The sequence below is a fragment of the Haliotis cracherodii genome, unplaced genomic scaffold (assembly GCF_022045235.1).
Source record: "Haliotis cracherodii isolate W230 unplaced genomic scaffold, xgHalCrac1.p SCAF_6, whole genome shotgun sequence".
In the NCBI taxonomy this organism is placed as follows: domain Eukaryota; kingdom Metazoa; phylum Mollusca; class Gastropoda; order Lepetellida; family Haliotidae; genus Haliotis; species Haliotis cracherodii.
The window spans coordinates 68,418,474-68,437,176 of record NW_027266319.1 but is presented as its reverse complement, the minus strand read 5'-3'; the positions used below and the strand labels follow the sequence as shown (position 1 = coordinate 68,437,176).

The following is an 18,703-nucleotide window of genomic DNA, read 5'->3' as shown; positions in this document are numbered from 1 at the left end:
AAAGAGCGCTATTTCCCTACTGGGATTCGAACCCGAAACGTTTCAGGTCCGAAATCGAACTCCCTCATAACTGCGCTATTCAGCCCCATTTACACCATTTGGAGGAACGACTTGGTCGAACAATTTGGAAATATGAGCAAACACGGGGACATTAGGCTTTAATTTGGTTTGGGGAGGTGTGTTTGTTGGATTGGAGCTGTGTGTATGAGGTTTGGGGAGGGGGCTTGACTGTATTTGCAGTTAGTTGTAGCCATTACCACCAAATATATTTCCACCAAAGCTGGTTTTCCTGAAGAGGGAGTCCATTTATCCCTAATGGGTTGCAAATACTATGTACAGAATAAGTACCTTGGGTACGTCTACCATAGGGGTCCAAATACTTCTCTACACTGGCACTCCCAAAGGAGTTAGAACCTTGACCATAACATGCAAACCGATATTATCCCAACCCTATAATAAACAGATACATTGTATACATATGTTTGTTATGAAGAGAATTATACCTTTAAAATGATTTAACTTGGATCATAACTTTGAAACGGTTCAGATCTTTATCCTACATTTGTATCCAGAGAAACCGGAACCATAGGTGCACACCACTCAGTAGACTGTGTCATCTGCTTAATAACTCATGCATCATCCATCCTCTTCAACTCTGTCTCAACGTTTGCCACTGATACTGATACTGACTAGGAGAGATTAGAGATTGCTCACCACATAAATGTTAAAAATGTAGGTAGTTCCATGCAAAGTGGTCTCAGCTGTGAATGCTCCCTTGTTAACCAAAGTCATACTTGGCCCATTCAGGATCCGTAGTGGTGGCCTCAAATGTGGCTGGTCGTCTAGTTGGTTTATTTATAGGTCACCTGGTGGCCGCAACCCCCTAGATCTATCTCCCATGGCTTTTTATTCTCATCCTATGTGATGGTTCCTACAAAGAATTCTTCCTCTTCCTCTTGCTCAGCGACTTCATTCACAAATTTTGACACATCCGTATGACATGTCCCAACGTTTCAATCAGGCTGTACACTTTTTAACAACATTAACACTGTTGTCTACCACGTTCCACACACATAGTCTTAAATTTCCCTAACATTCGTGTGCCCTTGCACCTTAGCATGTGACACCTTTACCGTTCGCAAATTTGGAATTCCCTTTTCCCTTCTGTGCTTGTCTGGCCTTGGCCCATTATCTAGATTAGCCGTTTCCCCGTGATCGGAAAACTGACTTTTAATCTTCTCTGTCTGTCATGCCAAACGTGCGTAGGTGAATGATTTCAAAACGTGTCCTGCCTCTTTCCCCATTGAGTAGACTAGATAAGAATCTTGCACTTCCCTTACTTCGTCACTATGTTTATCGCTGGAAACGCTGCTTCCACTCATAGTCCAGTTCCTTATGTATTTTCGTTGGAATTCTTTTGACATTTGATAAACTATATATTTTTAGAATTGTCAGGACATAGGGAACAGGAAAAGTGATGTTCCCATTTTTTTCAGGGTTTTTATGCCGGCCATCTTGGCTTTTCAAAATGGCGACCAAAAAAACACATCTTGCTCGATAACTCTGCCTCTAGACAACACATATTGTTGCCATGCTGAATAAACATATGATTTAAGTAATCAGGAATCCACCCAGACTAACAACAATCATCCAAGTATAATGTAATGTAAGATATTTAATATGAAGAACCATTTTTTAACCACAAAATATTAAAATTTAAAACAAATAAATTGAAATAGTGATTAACATCTTCATACCTCTATCAAACAATCTTCATATAACTTCAAATCCGCATCAACTGTGGACACACTTTATGATTGTCATTATAATGTATCAGTCATCGTTTTCATCATCACTGTCATCTGAATCTCGGTTTTCAGTATGCGAGTCTTCATCATATTCACACTGGGTAGTGCACAAGCTGAGTTCATTGCACTTTAGGCTTTTTGACCTGCAAGAACACCTTTGTGAGGAACAATATCCTTTGCATTGGCATCTCACCATCTCGATAATGGCCTTTGGTGCAGGAAGAACATCAGTGGTAGTTGGTCTAAGCTGACGTCCGTCGTCCTTGTGGTAGCCATATTGCATCGGATCCAGTTGAACTTGTTTAATGCTTGCCTGGCCCCAAACTCGAGCCTCTACAGGTACCCTCATTATGAGATGTTTAAGGGCACCGATTGTGGGTGGCAGTTTATCACTGTCTGCCATGTGCAGAATAAGTGCCATCGCAGCTCTGGAATGTTGCTAATTTGGATTCCTTTCGGACAATAAACACACAAACCTGGCCAAACTTCTCATCGGCTCTTCTGATAGTTTGGCGTCATATGAAAGCATCCTAAAGGCTTCAATTATGTCATCATCAGCTTCAAGGAAGATCTTGAACCAAGTAACTTTACCAACTCTTGCAAACTTTCCAGTGTTGTCAGCACCTGAGAAAGCATGGAATGCAGGTAAAGCTTTCGCCTTTTCTGGACCTAGAACATGCCTGAATGGTTTGATCTGCAGAACATCCGATGTCATTGAGATGGAGGTACTCTTTAGCAGCAAATCATATTTGGCTGTCGCCTTGCTGCAGAGACTGCAAGACATATCATCAAGGTGACAGCTTCCTCGTGGTTGTTTTGATCAAAATTCCCGAGATCCTTGTTGCTGTCAGTTGTGCCAGATGCTGAAGTGATGACTAGCTTGGAGGAACTTCTGCTGTACTCCAGAGTCCTTTTCGCCAAGTTCTCAGTCAAATCTACTTTGGTCTTGTCATGTGTTAGGAATCTGCCCATCGTTATGTGCTTTATACTCGTCTCATCTCTGACATGGTACTGAACTGGGCCCTGACCATGGCGTCTCTTTTCTCTGGTTGTACTCTGCAGGGAATGGGATTAATACATGTCAAATACAAGAATAATCTCATCAAAATTTTGTGTGAGATTCATCAGTTTTTCATAGAAAACCTGGCTCAGATCTCTCACTGTAACCATTGTTGCTGCTTTCTTAGTCAGCTTCAGGACAAATACCACTCCATCTACAACTGCAATCTGCTTGCTGTGATGGGCCACATCAGTGGTTTCTTCGTCTGGCAAAAAGTCCCCTTATACTGTTTTTCTCAGATTCCAGCTTCTCTAGGACATGTATAGGCTTGGACTTGTCACTGCATGTCAACATTGATCCGTTTGGAGCAAACAGCGCCCTTGGTGTCAATGTAAATTCATAGTTCCCAAAAGTTTCCTTCTGGTCCTCATCTCAGTTTGACCTGGCCAACACCATCATGTGGTCTGCCATAAAGATCTTTGGTCTCCTTCATGTCAATCATTGCGTCAAGAATCTTGACTGCATGTTTTGTGTTTCCAGATGTGAGCATCTTGTTGTTTTGTCTCTTTACAGGTGACCAAAGACTAACAGTACCATTGATTCGTTCAACAACATTTTGTTCATACAACTTTTGCCCAGTGTCATCTATGTTCAGGATCTGGGGCACATACTTGTCTTCGATATAGGTGATCAGGTTGTAGAGTGCATGGCCTTCAGCTGCAAATGGATTGCCATGCGTCAATATTGCAGCCTTGATGTTGCGAATTAATTCCATGCTCTCGCTTCACTGCAGCTGAGGAAAGGTTGTGGTGTTCAATGGTGTTGCTTCTTAAATGCTGAACTGGCTCTTGAAGTCCTTTGCCAGGCAAGACAGCTCAGGAGCAGCCATGAAGAAGCGTTGTCATGCATTTGAATTACTGGAAATTCCAATAAGACCAGTGTGGACCTTCCAATAAGACCAGTGTGGACCTTCATAAGTTTGTTCTAATGTTCACAGGCATGGTCTGCCCCGATGGATACAAAAGATATGTCACTTGTGGTGACAGCTATGTTGCCTTCTTCAAGTTCTTTCCATGTGTCAGGGTGGTTGAAATTTAGGTCGTGCATATCAAGTATGTAGCGTGGCCAAAGTCGCTTGTACTTGATCCTATCCGTTGCAATATACAGCTTCTCCTGCTTCAAGGTGAAGGTTCAGATCAGCATTCCGGGATGCTGCTACAAAGAATAGAATGGTCTCTACACGATGAAGGTAGTTCATTAATGATCTAAACATGGCATTCTTTGACTTCTCTGTTTCCCAATCCTGAAGCTTCTTGACCAGATCCTCCTGAGTCAAACTGTATATTTGTCCTGGACTGCATCTTCTACATGTGCAGTTGCCTCAATGCACACCACTTTGAGATGAGGGTTATCCTCGAGGAAGTGCCAGTTTATATAGTGCCATGTATGAGTATATGTGTGCACGTAGCAAACGCATTTGAGGATCTGTCGGATGGTGGCAGAACCATACAGATCGGCTTCCATCCCAAATTTTTAATTGAAGAGCTAAGTGCTCTTAATGCGGCCGTGACTGCTTGCAGCTCACCAAGTCTAGCCTCCTACCTTGGTCAAGCGTTTGTTGGTACACATTAGTGAGTTGTAGGGGGCCCACCCTGGAAATGGACAAGAGCCTCCGTCTCTTAGCCGAGATATAACTGAATCAACGACCCTTCCCAGATGAGTGAGCTTTCCTTGTTGACAGTGAACTCACTGATCCTCTCGTTTGTTGATATATCTTTCTGCCTCGGCTTCTCACGTGGCATTATAGTTGTGTGGTGTGGGATCACAGAAAAGCTCTGTGCATCAGTAATATGTAAGGGTGATGGGATCGGTTCTCCAGCTTTCTGGTACACAGCAGTTATTTTCCCGTGTGTGGTACCTTTGCCATCTGCCGTATCCTCGGCCAAATCAGCGTTATCAGCTGCCAAAAAAGACAAACGTGCCCCTTTTCAAGAACTGTGGCACATACAACCCTTGGAACTGTTCTGTATTCTTCACAATTGCATTGGCAAGGGTTGTTTCCATCATCAAAGTGAGGCCATATGATACACAGTAATCTTGGGCATTGAGGAGATTTACCAGCTTCTTATTTCTTGTATCGTGATGAATAGCCAGAGCTAATCCCTACACTTGAGGATTTTCTCTTGCATGTTGGGATCATTGTCTCAAAAATATAGAATTAGCCAATGAAATTACATGCTTAGTTGACTTATCTTTTGAAATATAGCAGAAAACCAGTTATTGGTAGACGCCATTTTGAAATTCCAAGATGGCCGCCATAGAGACATTGAAAAATATGGGAACATTGATTTTCAAGTTCAGTAGGACCTACTGAACTTGAAAATCAATGTTCCCATGTTTTTCAAAAATTTCCAAAAATGTATAGTTTAGCAAATCTCAAAAAACAAATTAACGAAACTTTTCATTAGTGCATTGTGAACTGGACTATCAGGCCATTCTTCAGGCTTGTCAAAATGAAAATTCTTGAATCCCGGCATGTTTTCGGTTCTGGCAGGAAAATAAAATGACACAAAAGTTAAAGCACTGCGACTTAGATGATTGTGTGTCATCATATCAGACTTGTGTGGATCAATGCTCATGACGTCATGTTACTCAATTGTCTCATGCAGACTTGATTATTTACAGGCCACTGCCATATACTTTCACAATTGCTGAGCATGCTAAGGGCGGCATTAACCAAAGCATAACAAATCAATCTACATATTTCAAATGTGGGCGGAAAACCTACAATGATGATAAGAAGCATCGGGTTGCTGAAGACAATTTTCAACAAGGATCTTCACGGTGCCATTCAGATAAACACCTTTATAAAATTTGGGGATCTTCCCGGATTGTCTTGTATATCCTTCATAAGTACTGAAACAACATTTCAAGTATAAATTATTTGGCATACAGAAATAATTTGTTTTTGTGAAAATGTTCATAAATATGATCTTTTCAAGGCGTGTATGCTTTGTAAATCTTAATCTTAACAGCGTTGCATATGTTAGTTGATAGAAGAGCATACAATAGAGGTAAAAGCTTCTTTTTTTCCATGTTGCTGCAAAGGACTTTTTTCATGTCGTTGACAGGCCTTTGGATTGTTCTTGAAATACCTGTCACTGATAGTAAAGGTCAAATTCATTCTCAAAGTCACACACTCTAGAATGTATTATACCTTCGATAAATTAAGAAGGGTTTACTCAAGGTCATTGAAACTAGGTACTTGTCAAACTTATATTGGGGACCAGATAAGACAACATTAACATCAATAGTGAGTGAGTAGTCATAAGGCTAACATGTTGTTGTTCGATAATGCATAGCAGAGTATCTGGAAATGAACATCTGGCAACTGTCGCACATGTAAAGTTATAGCAATAAACACATCTTGAGCTTTCACGTCAATATGTCGTGATTTGGACATGGTCACGTCAATAATTAGTAATCTTTTTGGGAGATTTGTCAGTTCAATGTCCCTACAGAGTCCATGTGTATCAGGGCCTGTCATGAGTGACTAAAGAGTGAAGTTAAGTGACTTAGCTCTGAATCGTAAAATGTTCGTACCAGACATTTATCACGTGACAGGTCAATACTGATCATGTTACGTGTCAATATTCAAATACAGTGTTACTAACATGTTTTTATTGAAGATATTTATGCATAAGTTTTATGCATATAGTGGTTGTACTTACACTACTGCCTAGAAGTTCATTCCCCTTACACGCATGGGCAACGCGTTACGCAACCACTGTGCATTGGGTTGGTCACGCGTGTGATACCCGTGTGCAACGCGTTGCACACGGGTATGCACCCCGTCCGCCACTCGTGTGCAACGCGTGACACACTCATTAGAGGGGGAACAAACTTTTGACCAAAGGAGGACCCGTGTTAAGCTGAACCTGGAGGTGGTAACAAGGAGAGAAACTTTTGTTATCCTGACCAAAAATGATAATACACATGTATTTGTTAATGTCTACTTTCTTTATGTGATTTTGTGGGAATAACATGAACACTGTTGTGATTAAATAGATCTGTCTTGTTTTATACGACCATTGCTTCTAAATCCGATGTTGTTAAGAGAATACATGGTCCTGGAACATGTTATTGCAATTGAAATGCTTTTATTGTGATTTGACATTAACCGTCTGTAGTACGACTTCCAGTGATAATATGTATGAGGTTTGGCGGCGCATTGTTTTTATTGGACCCTAATTACTTTATGATGACTTGGACTCTTTATCTTAGCTCCATAGCCGTGAGGCTGGAAAAGAGCAGCATGTAATTAATGAGGGTGGGTTATATCATTGAGGATACACTTGAGGGAGAGAATACTAATTACCGTACTACAGGAAGAGACCTGTAGACGTAAGCGCGGGGTTGTGTTTTAGCTGGCCGTTCGATAATGGCCGCCAGGAGAAGTGAGCGTCATCTAAAATAAATAATAAGATACAGCAGTGTTATTTTCACGGGTCTGTTGAATAAACTCCCAACGCTACGGTCAATGTATCTTCTCCGTGATACATCATTTTGGCATTCACAATATATAGTATTTCAACGTACAAAGGAGCACTGATCTAAAGCAATTCCGCGGGAGTAGTTGTTACCTGTGTATTACTGTATTTTCCCAGTGAGTACCCGGATGATATAGCAGAAATCTAGACTTGTTCGCGACCTGTGCTCGCCATTCGTAAGCGCATTTTTATTGATAGTAGAAGGACGTATGGTCACATTGAATTAACACAAATGAAATACAGTTTTGGAAATGTAAGTATATTTGTGGGGAGCATCAGTAATGGTGATGCAGGTTTGATAAGTCACTTGCTTGGTAATTGCGCGATCTCCGTGTACACTATTTTGACTTGCAACACAAAGTAAATATTTCATCTAAACATTGCTTATTTTACCGTGTGTATATGTTTACATTCAAAATGTCAACAGATTTCACTAAGGAAATTTATTAAACACCTAAATATTCAGTTTATTTTACAAATTAACTGAAAAATATGTCCATCTTTATTAATATGATCACTATTCCAAATATTTGTTTATGTTTAATATCATCACCAAGTACAGTTCTGTATTGTTTGGCTTCTTTTCTTAGCATAGTTAATATATTGTGATGTGTTTAAGCTCTTTTGATCGTCTTTATCATTTTCAGTGAGTCGGTTAAATAAATGAATGGATTATTCAGTCAATTTGTAAAATGACTGAAATATTTGAATTTAATAAATTGCCTGAGTGAATCATATTTTACCCATTGACTGTAACATATACATGCTTACAAAAGAAAATACTTGTGAAAACAACGTCTATCGCGCATCGAAAAACTTCCCAATCAAACGGAAAGGAACAAGAATGATTCTGTTCAAAGCTGCAGCGAATGAATGAAAGCGAAATGCAAATATCATTATTACAACCTACCAAAGTTATAATGTATCCGGGAATATCAACATATAGGAACAATATCCATTACGTCTGCAGCTGTACAAAAAAAAAGTATTCGATGTCAAATGTCTATGTGAGAATCAAATACTTTAATAAAAATTATTTGGAAACAATATTTGGAATATATATGAAATTTAAAATATTTAAATATATCGTTTTTAAACGTTATTTAAGTGTATCGAATATTATAACCCGTGTTTGTTTCTTAAGTGATCACTTAGTTTGTTTCAATTGTTTCACATAGGTGCCAAGTTAGCTGAGAAAGCCCAAGTTACAACTATTTGTATAATGTCCACGGCTCTTAAAAACATACATTGAGTTAGATAGCAATGAACAACCAGTCAGTGTATTATCGGTTACCCTTTGAAGAAAGTATGTTGTTTTTACATCTGTACTTCACGCCATGATATGAGTGTATTCCCTAGGTTTAGTAAACCTACCTTCACATGTTAACACTTACTTTTGACATATCCACTGTGCAAGATAACAATAATTAATCAATCAACGTATTTCCTGTTGATCCTTTGATGCCTGGGCATGCTCAGCTGATTCACAAAAAAAAGTAAAGGAACTGATCATACATCTCTTGCTGGGCTGCCACGTGCATATCACATAACCCACATTCCACTTCACTTCAAACCTGGATTTAGATTGAATAATTACCCCAGGTACAAGAAAGAACAAATTTGAACCTTTATCGGGTAATCTGAGTGGTGCTACAACTAAGTATACATGTTATACATTCATTAACTGAGCAGCAAGTGAATTACGACAAATAGACAAGTGTATGGTTATACCAGAAATTGTGGATGACAACAAGGGAGTAGTAATTTTATCATCCACGCAATCCGAAATCCGTAAATGCTTTCACTCGGGGATACTTTTTTATTATTAAACTGTAACCATCAGGGGTATTTCCAAATAACGACATCCGATGAGCTTTCACCGTTATTTGTCTGTTTGTTTAGGCTGAAGAAATTAATTACCATGCGCCCTTTGTCGAAATCTTCATAGATCACGGGTAACCAATCAGTTTTCAAAAATGCGTAAGTTTATTTAGCTGTCCTTGCAGACTGGTAGCCCAGTCTCTTGTCACGCTCGGTTGCGTTAACGAGCAAATTGACTCACCGCAGCTAGTAAGCCCAAGCGGAAATCCAAAGGTCGTATTTCTCCCAATACTAAAAGTCAGAACTTTCTAACCTAGGATTACCAGTTGAAACTGGTCGGTGGCTGAACGGTGGCTGAACGGTGGCTGAACATTCCCAGGGAAGACAGCCAGTGTCCACTCTGTGGGAGAAGAATTGCATTATTTATTCCGATGTGAAGCTTTTCACCAACGGCGATATGAACTCTTAAATAAGCAATATCTTAAGTTTCCAAACATTTAAGAACATTATGACCACTAACAGTGTAAGAAATCCAAAAGGCCTTTCTAAATTCCTTAACAATGTGTACAATGCAATTGGTAAATCCTATTTTTATTATTTTCGTTAAATTGTACATAATAAAAATTGTAGATAATTGTATGTCATGTTATTCTAAGAATAAATGAGTTTGAGTTTGAGTCCGACAACCGAGAAGAAGCCAGAGATTAGTGCCCCTTTTTGAATAGTTTACAATCATGTGTATTAGGGTTAGCTGTGATGGCTTAAACGTATTTTTATTTCAAAAGAAATCTGGATCGGTAAACAAGCAAAACTTGCATATGTAAATACATCTCCAGGTAACAACTTCACAACAGCTGGATATATATAAGAGAGTGATGAACATAAACATACAAAAAGCACAAATGAAATACACGAAGCCAATACACTGAAGCAAGTGTTGTCTGTGAAATAAGGTAATGCAGTTTTCCTTTACTACATGCATAAAATTAAGCTACTCAAACCTTTTGCTTTTGACAATGATGTCGTGAACGGATTTAAGAAGAGTCATGTTTGTAGAACTGCTTAACTACTGCCATGTAATATCATTTTTAGACCATACCCATGTGTGTAGAAATACACAGTGTTTCTGATATTATCGTATTTTTTGACAGTTATAGAAAAAGGGAATTGCATCTTCAAGATGATATCCACAAGTGCAGTCTGGTATGTCTGATACATGTTGTCTAAACTTATCAGCGTTTAAGTCACTGCAGCCGAGCCTAAGGCGACAATGGACAATTTCGCATGATCTATGAAAATATTTGATGTCAAAATTATTAATAATTGCATCAGAACGATTAATAAAGGATTTGATTTCTTATAATGAGCGAGCACTAGTTACTTCATCGGATAGAGGGTTCCGTAGGTTGATCATATCCAGAAGAAATGATTAAGCATAGGTCTGTGTTCTACATTTGATTGTTTGTATTTTGAATCTATTTCTAATGTTATATTTGCTGTTATCAGAGAATTGAATATACACTCTTCAAATATTATGGCTAAGTAACTTGTGAGTGCTACAGGTCTATAATTTGAGCATTCATGTTCAGCGCTGACACTGACACCGCATCAGCCCGGCAGTGGACTTGACACAGTTATTTGCGCACCAATTATATAACTCCTACAGACAGGGTGGGGTGGTTGTTCAAAGCGAAACGGACGACCCCGTCTGTTATCTAATAAATGATGTGCGGCGCCTTTGATCTTGCCTCCAACCAGACACCTTATAGTAGTAAACGACGACCAGGATGGCCTGGAAATATATATAGAAAATAGATATTTGCCCACAGCAAATATTCATTTGCTTAATTGCATCAGTGTGGTTTATCAGAACATGTACAATGCTTTCTTACGCTTGGTGAGGCAGACTGAAATTGAACATTAGGATAACGTCAGCAGGGATAAAAGAGGTCATACCAAAGAACTTTATTTACTAGTGGAAAATTCAGACATTCCGATCAACCACTACAAGGCCCGGCCGGAACACAAGGCTGACCAGATCAACACCCCAAAGGAACATCTCTACGCCAATCAAGGAGTCCCTTTCGTCATGGTGCACAAGAAGGGGGGACAGGACATCGAGTGCGACATCACAAACTACACAGACTTGTACCACTTCTTCCAGAGTAGTGGCGTACCGACCTCAAACCACTTCGTCGACGATACCGCCGCCCTCCTTGACAAGAGTCTCTACCAGAATCCCGACTCCCAGGATAAGAAGCTGACCAAGAGACTACTACAATGATACCGCCGCTAGACTTCTAGCCACACTAGTATATGGCTGGAAGCTGTCTCTCGGACTGTTATGAGTTATGATGTATTTTATGATATTACTGGGGAATGTTCAAATTAGTTACTGTCATTTAATCCAACGTTCTAACTGTCAACTGTCCCTACAGGACCATAGGTTTGGTTATATATCTCCTCCCTGTCTCTATGTCTTAAGTTGTTAATCGATAACTGCGGTCCAAATGTATCAACTTATTCATCTATTGTTGCAAACTTGACTGATTTAAACATGTCTAATTGATCATGAACTACTCAGTCAATCAAGCACCTGTAACAGAAATGTAAAACCAGCCATGTTGCATGTAGTCCCATTATCACTGAAAAATGCCGATGTAACGTGACATATTAATTTACTCACAGACAATATATTTTTCGTGAGAGTGAAGCACAATTTTATTAAAGTTTTATTAACAATTTCATAAACTATAATAATATTAATATTAAAATTCATCATCGTCTTTCACACTGAGGTTTATCCCACTTTGTGAGCATCGTTTCTATGTTTACACAAGAAAAGATGTCATGCCAAAAACGCTCACAGTAGTTAGTGAGTAAACTCACGACCTGTCATGAGCTGGTTGAGTGACTTCCTCCAATCAATGTGAAAGGATTACCCACAGAGAAAGAAAGGATTAAAGTCACCCATAAATCTTATCCTAACGTAGTACTCCAACTTCTAAATGCCTCTCAAAGAAGGATTAAAATCCTAAAGATATCCTATCTACGTGGTATAGGTACTCACAACCTCTAATAATAAACTGTTACGTTTGGTATCCCCAGCAGTACTCGGTATGGTCATTGGGCAAATGTAAAAATCACAAACCCTAACGAGATTCTGTCTACATTATCACACCCGGTGATTGTGAAGATCTCAAATGCTATCAACAGTCAGACAGCATGGCTGGTCATATTCATTTACAACATCCTCTTATAATTAGTATAAAAGTGTCCCACACAAAACCTTCTTTTATTTATTCTTTCAAAATAGAAAACCGAAAGTGGGGTGTGGGGAAATGGGACATATTCCTACGTGAAATATTGAGACATTAGAAGTGGTGACGGCTATATCATAATTGTACTGTCTAAAGCATAAATTTGGCGAACGAAAAACGTTATATTTGCAATCAAGTGGAATGACTCGTCTGAGCAAATGAATATGTTCGCAATCCACAAACAATCATTTTATTAATGGCTAACATTTACCAACCCGCGACAATCGTGTCAACGCGGGGGTTCCCCTAGCAATAAACTCGCATCTAAATTCACTACTGTTCTACTGTCGGCTAGCCACAATGGCTAGACTGGACCCTAGTGGAATGGTTCATGCCATAAAAGTCTAGCAATCGAACACTAATTAAGACGGGCCGACCTTGTATTTACGGTCTGGTGAACACAGCTCAATGGCCGCTCATTAACTCAAATTTCACATCTCACTGTTTTGTTATATCTCACTATTCATTTGATAAATTTGTCAACTTCAACTGGAACCCGGTCCCGTGTGCAACCCGTTGAGCACCCGCGTTCTCAACGCGTGTTAGGGGAATGAACTTTTAGGCAGTAGTGTATGTATGACAAGTGGTGCTAATTGTGTTGTATGAATCAGTGTAAATGCTTTGGTCATACATATTCCAGAAGGGGAAGTTATTTTCTAACATCAGATGTGCTTACAACTTTTGTATTAAGGTAGCTCGAGGCACCATATTTTAGGCATTTAGGAAAAGATGGATACGGGGCTGCATGTTCCGAATTTGGAATGCCATAATCTTGGTGCCAGAATCCGCTAGTTGTGGGTTCATATATACTAATTGCCATGAATATCATCCATGGTCTGTAAGCACCAAACTCACCCATTGGTTGTACCGTACTTATCCCTTTTTATTTGTAGGGAGTAGAGAAATTACACAACGAAATAAAAGAGATGATAACTACATTTAAAGAGAAGAAACAGCCTTTAAATATTCTGGTCTTTGGGCCAACAGCATGTGGCAAATCATCGCTATGCAACGGTTTAAAAATGGCTCTTGACAAAGAGACAGAAGTCAGCCATTTTTTCCAAGCTGGAAGAAGTGAAACTGCAAGTTGTTCCAAGCATGTGAGTATGTTATGACATTGACAGTTTGTGTAGAGATTGTATTTTGGTTATATTTAAGCAATAAAGGTCGAGAGTTGTTGGGAGGTGTTTATCGTACAAAAACAACACTACAGGGCGACCCTCAGGCTTTTCCCTCACTCTCGGTTTTACATTTTCAACCAAAACCTCGGAGTCGTGTTTTATCCTTAACATCAAAGGTGGCACAGGTAGCCCAGTCATCTTAGGCGCCGCAATTCAATGAGTATGGTAATAGAAATGTGTTCACCGTATATCTGACCTTATGTTTGTCATTTACTTTAAATTTTTACATTACTTATTTTTTAAAAAATTTCATTCAATAATGTTTCCCTAAATTTCGGCGAAATCATGTATCCCTACAGCTTTCTTACAACTTCGGTTTACCCTCTTCCATAGGTTCTTCTTAACCACGTACCATGACAGTGCCAAATCACATTATTCACAGCAAGAAGGATCATCTTTTCTTCTGTTTCATTTAGATAGTCTAAACATCTAGATAAACATATCTCATGGTAAACTTTTAATGTGAAAATATGACAGGACATGAACAACTTCCATTTCCATTTGCAAAGTGTTCTTTTGTTTACATCACATGCTGTCATCGATGCCATACGGAGTGTTAAGAGTTATGGTCACTTTCATGTATAAATATATTTGACGTGCATTTATTGTCTCCAGAATATTCTATAAATCAAGTTCAGGTGGGTACTTGTAATGATTTTATTCAAAGCTGGATATATCGATTGTTCAACTGATGACATTTCATGACGAGCAGCGTAGTTGACAGAATACCAACGAACACGTTTTGAGGAAAAAAAGTATTTCAGATTAATGTTACAAATGAGTAGCTGAAACAAATAAGTGTTAATAAACATTACATTAAATATATCATTATTATCATATAAAAATAAAGATAAGTGTTGTGATTTATGCTTATACATATGGTCACATGCTTGGCTTCGGAAAAGGGGGCAACATTTAGTATTGGTGTATAATGCTCACCCCTAATTTTGCAGTCTAAAAATTGTGACAAAGGTGTGTTTTACACACAAATAAATATGCTATCTTTAGAACCAACTGGAGTAGAACTTTTAAGACTTGTTAGAGCTAGACATAGAAAGGGATAAACTATTCTTTCCTGATTTGTAACCCCGCAAACTCCTACCTGTAAATCCTGACTGCTTAAAACTAACATTATGAGTTGGTGAATAATCATCAGCTAAAGTAGCATGCTTGTGTAACTTTTCCACTTTTTGCTCACTATACATCCGAATGTCCGTTGACACACACTTTGCTTAAAATTCTCCAGCAAAACCAACTACCTCAAACTATCAAAATCACCCCTGACAACCTTTGAAGTACACTGCCTATCAAACAGTTTCCTTCTCCTTCGGAAACTCACCCAAACTAGAACCATCCCTTTTCTTACCAGACCTTAACTCTTGCCTGTAAGCTTCAGGAACCTATGTATTAGCTTTCTAAACAACCTGCTTATCAGAACTCCTATCAACAGGTAAGGCAGAATAGGTGAGGTGAGGTGAGGTGAGGTGAAATGGGGTTTTACGTCGCGTCCAAGATTGTAAGGCAAAATAAACTTCCTGAGCTATTCCCCTGAACGCAATATCCAACAACATGCATGGTACACTGATTTTGAGGCCATTTCAAACTGTAAGAAACATTCTCAGAGCTATTTTCCAGGCAGATCTCGGGAAGATGTTCATTCTGCCCGGACAGGTCGAAGAAGATACAACCACTCTTGCTGCCGGCACTCAGATAGAGTATACATCCTCACCAGTGGCAGCAGTTACTCAGTCTACCAACGTCGGCTCAAGTTCTTACTGAGAAGTAGACAACAACTATGGCCAATTCAGTGTTTTCTCAAACCTTATCTCCTAATCGGCGATTGCCAGGTCCCACCATACCTGCACAGACATCTGCAGTGGTGGCTATCGAAGACACATGTCTGCTCAGGAGTTCCCCTGGAACCCTTCCTACCAACGCTTCACTTGTTCGTTGATGCATCGACTGTGGGTCAGACATCAAGACTTTGGTCAGCAACAGAATCTACTCTCCAACAATCTCGAATTCAAGGCAGTCATACTAGCAATCTCGCATTGGGCAGAAGTACTTCGGTCAGCTCGACTTATGATACAGTCAGAATATGCCTCAGTTGTTTGGTATATCAACAAGATAAGACACACCAAGTCAACCTCCCTGCTGACCCTGACGATGGACTTACTGCATTGGACATCTTTCATCTAATCAAAACTCTGGACATCAGCCCCCAAACTTGACACATTCCCGGAGCTTTGCCTGATTTTGATCACGCCTTACTGGTTCACCATGTTTTTAGACCTTGCAAAGGTTAGCCATCATCCACTTCCCTTGTAAGGAGAACATCTCCTTCAACCTCACTCCAGCCTACTACATCCATAGCTGGAAACCCTACATCTATGTGTCAGGCCTATATCCAGAAGTTCTTAGAGGCAAAAGGGTACTCAAGTGAAGACTATTATTCAGGCTCATCGTACTTCAACTAAGTCCTTGTTCGACGAGAAATGGAAAGCCTTCAAGGGCTTCTGCCAATGTAGATAAATCACCTCTCCTATAACTGCTACCCAACAGCAAGTTGTTGAATATATTCAGCATCTTCGCTCTACCAGGACTTTAAGGGTTCTACTTTATCTACATACATAGCAGCTCACAATTGGGTCATTACTACTACAATGAGCGTCAAGATTGCTTTAGTCCCAGAACTACAAGCTCTTCTCCACTCTTATAAAGTTGTCCAGATTTCGGCCAACCAAATGGGATCTGAAAGTAATCCTCCGACACTTGACGTCAGCAGGATAAGAAGAACTAGGAGAAAAAGACTTCGAGCAGATACTCCCATAATGGTCTTCCTCCTATTTTTAGCCACAGCTGCAAGGGTGAGCGAGATACATGCCTTGGATGAAAACAGGATTCAATTTGTGAGAACATGGACAAGTCCACTTGGGTCTATGATGGGATGGTTTTACAATGGCCAAGAACCAACTCCCGGGGCAACCAGACAGACTACTCACATCCTTCTATTATACATCACGAGGATCGCGAGGACATCTCACTATGTCCAGTTGGAGCCTTATGCATCTACCTGCGTGGTTCAACGACCTTTCAATGATCACGGAAGAGATTGTTCATCCCCATCTCGCAGGTGGTTACCTCAGAGGTTTCCCATACAGCGGTCTCCTTTCGGTTATGATCTACAATTCTCCGTGCCTACAACTTTCGGGGATTACCTCCTCCTCAGACATTGGATCCTCATGCTCTACATAGCAACTGCTCTCTCAGTGCAATCATGGAAGGTGCTTCTGGAAGTCCGACATGGTTTTCATCTCCCACTACTTACGAGATATCTAAGCAAATGATGTCAATGGGCTACACCACTTTGGTCTGCTGGTCCTGGCTCAACAATTAACGACAGTCCTTCAACACAGATAGAAAGCGAGTACCACTCACGCAGTCAAGTATTTCGTATTGTGTACAACATGAATAAACAATTGAGAGCCATTTTTTGGTTTTATTGTACTTATTTGGGTCCCAGATTCGAGAAGCAAAATACTCATCTTTTGAGATAAGTCTTCCACTACACAGTCACCGTTAGGTGCGGCCGTTTCGACAGTGTCCCAAACCCTTACCTGCTCACATCTGCCTTGAGCATGTGGCCTCACAGTATTGGTTTGACGATGCTCCTGGATAAGTTTAATAAATTGTATATTGTACAGTAAATTGTATTTTTTATAAATATTTATCCTATCCCACATTGACTATGGCCGTCTATCCATCCCCGCTTCACAATTCCACAGCCTGTCAGCTCCAAGCAAGAGAATGATGAGGCAGAGGGGGTCAGGTGATTAGCACATGTACAACAAACTACAGCAGCTTTGGGTGCATGATCTGTTTGACAAGCTGGTCACCATGGTGATGCTTGGGGTGTTTTGGCGAATGATGCTTAGAAGCTTGAAACTTTGTTTTGGGACATATCCTATACAAAGAGTGAAATAGGATAAGTATTTATATATATATACAATTAACTGTAAAATTTACAAATACTTGTAAACTAATTGTAATGATGTTTAGAATTAGGGATGCATTATTTATCATATGTTACAATACCTTTTTGGGGTGATTAATCACTGATGTAATATCTTCCAAGCCATATGGTGTCTGTAATACGTCACCACATCATCCAGCGATCCAGATTTTCAATTATTACGATAATGATTGATATCTTCACACACATCTCGCATCTCGAATGAAATAAGTAAACTTCAATTGACATCATCAGAATGAGAGTTACGGTTTAAATGTCAATGTTCATCAATCAGTTAGAAAGCAAGCAGTAAGGACTTCTTGATGCAATAGAGCTATTACGATAGGCTTTAACCATCATGTAAGCATATGTTGTTTGGTTGCAAACCAATTCAGTATTTAATCCCAGATTTTTTGCTGACTATTAAATCAGCAGTCGCTGAAACATTTTGTTGATGCTTTGTAAAATCGTCAAGTTCAAGTTTATAGTTGTTGTGGTTAGCTGTTTTGTTGAAAATGACTGTATTTATCATAATATAAAAAATACTATCAGCCTTTATTCATACAGCAGTGGAGGCTCAGGCCAATTCTACGGTTACATCATTGCTTGAGAGAGTAACAGCATATATACATTAGTACATTGGTGTACATTGTTCATCCAAATGTGAGTGAGTGAGTTAATATTTAAAGTCACATCGGCACTATTTCAGCCATATCGTGACTTGAACAAGGTAAACATTTCTATTATATATATAAACCTGTCGCCGAAGGACAGTATAACAATTAGCAATATATCACAGATTATAATTTTAAAAACTAATTTTAGAGCAATAAAACGATCAAATTAAATCAGACGACACATTATAAAAACGGGCTGTAGATCGCCAGCAACCAAAGCTAGGCCACCATACTAGGGACCATGGGGACTTACGGTACTTCTGCTACCTACATGGTCCCCAGCAGGATTTACACCATCCCTCGGGCTACTGGCGATGATCAGAAAGATTAGCCA

General features: G+C 39.5%; 1 protein-coding gene across 2 annotated transcripts in view; it reads left to right on the top strand.

The window, feature by feature from the left end:
• The window catches only part of LOC139445127 (uncharacterized), a 119,375-nt gene that overhangs the window by 74,294 nt on the left and 26,378 nt on the right, over positions 1-18,703 (top strand). For both annotated transcript variants that reach the window (XM_071226226.1, XM_071226225.1), the window contains exon 4: positions 13,393-13,599. In XM_071226226.1, the coding sequence (XP_071082327.1) occupies positions 13,393-13,599 (207 nt within the window). The remainder of the gene's footprint in view (positions 1-13,392; positions 13,600-18,703) is intronic.